This window comes from Octodon degus, unplaced genomic scaffold, assembly GCF_000260255.1.
Source record: "Octodon degus isolate 3935 unplaced genomic scaffold, OctDeg1.0 scaffold00273, whole genome shotgun sequence".
NCBI classification, from domain to species: domain Eukaryota; kingdom Metazoa; phylum Chordata; class Mammalia; order Rodentia; family Octodontidae; genus Octodon; species Octodon degus.
In genome coordinates, this window is record NW_004524849.1 from 418,007 (window position 1) to 419,476 (window position 1,470).

Here is a 1,470-nt window from a genome sequence, read left to right on the forward strand (position 1 = left end):
ACCCAGTTCTGGGGCTAGCATGGCATGTGGTACCAGGGATCGAACTCAGAACCTGGTGCTTATGCTGCCGAGCCATCTCCCCAGCCCCCCGCACTCCACTGCACTCCACTGCTTCCTGACCCACACTTCAGGAGTTGATCCTACAGCTGTCCTCAGGAACCGACAAGGCTTTTTCCTCTCATGCTTGGCTAATGCCATGTCCTGTGACAGGCGTTTTTGTTTTAATCTTGCTTACTTCCCCAGTTTACATGTCCCAGTGTTAGAACTCAGAAGCATTGTCAGCTTTCTGTGTATACATTTTTTTCTGTATCCTCTGGGACCTTGTGGCAGTTCCATCCTTGGGAATGTCTCCTCTCTCCACAGGTGTAAGTGCAACGGACATGCTAGCGAGTGTGTGAAGAATGAATTTGGCAAGCTGGTATGTGACTGCAAACACAACACGTACGGAGTAGACTGTGAGAAGTGCCTTCCTTTCTTCAATGACCGGCCATGGAGGAGGGCAACTGCTGAAAGTCCCAGCGAGTGCTTGCGTGAGTGCCTGGGCTCTGCCTTCCTCCTTGGAAGGAAAATCTGAAAGGTCATGCTCCTTTGACAGCTTGAGACAGTAGAATGCCAGTTGCATGCACGCCGGTGGAAGGTCGCAGAAGAAAGCAGTTGGCTGAGAGGCACACTGTCCTGGTTCCTTGATTAGATTCAAATGCTATGCCAGTGTGGCCCCTCGAAAGATGATTTCTCCAGTCTTTTCTTTATTGACCTTTAACCTGTCATCCTCACGGAAGATTGGTTGCAGAATCTCCCTCAGATAGGAAAATCTGTGGCTATTTCAGTCATTCATATGAAACGATGTTGCATTTGCACATAACCTATATGCATCTTCCTGTATGCTTTAAATCTTCAGCTGATTTCTAGTGCCTAATACAATGTAAATAAAAGTACCTGATATATAGTATTGTTTAGGAAATAATGACCAAAAAAAGCCTGTATGTGTTCAGTACAGACACAGTTTTCTTCTCAAATACTTTTGATCGGCGCTTGGTCAAATCTGAACCTGCCGGTACAGAAGACCAACTGCGTTCTTCCTGTCAATGCACCTCTACTCAGTCGTGTCAAGTTTAGTGAGTTCGAGACTAAGACTGCTGTCCAAAAGTGTGTTGCTTAAAATTAGTTTTCCTTTGCCTCACTAAAGAGTACTATGGGTAAAATTTTCCCAGTTCCCTTTTGGAGAGCTGGGTGGCTTTGGGAAGAAGAATAGGTCATATATCCTTAGAAAATGACAAAATAAAAAAGTAACTGCGTTGTTTATCCCTTCATAATGCCATGGTTTATTCTGAACAGATAGAGAAAATTGAAGAGAAAGAAACCACGCAGTAATGATTTGCCAGGGACTTAATAATAACAAAGTTTCAAGGCAGCTGTAATGTTTTTATCTCTACAAATATGCTTCATCAGACTGTCTTGAAAATAAAACAA

General features: G+C 43.9%; 1 protein-coding gene across 1 annotated transcript in view; it reads left to right on the forward strand.

Annotated features, from left to right (window-relative positions):
• Positions 1–1,470, forward strand: part of Lamc1 (laminin subunit gamma 1) — a gene marked incomplete at its 5' end in the record, with an annotated part of 127,302 nt that overhangs the window by 90,190 nt on the left and 35,642 nt on the right. Inside the window, one exon of the mRNA XM_012512767.2 lies at positions 364–530. Coding sequence (XP_012368221.2) covers positions 364–530 — 167 coding nt within the window. The remainder of the gene's footprint in view (positions 1–363; positions 531–1,470) is intronic.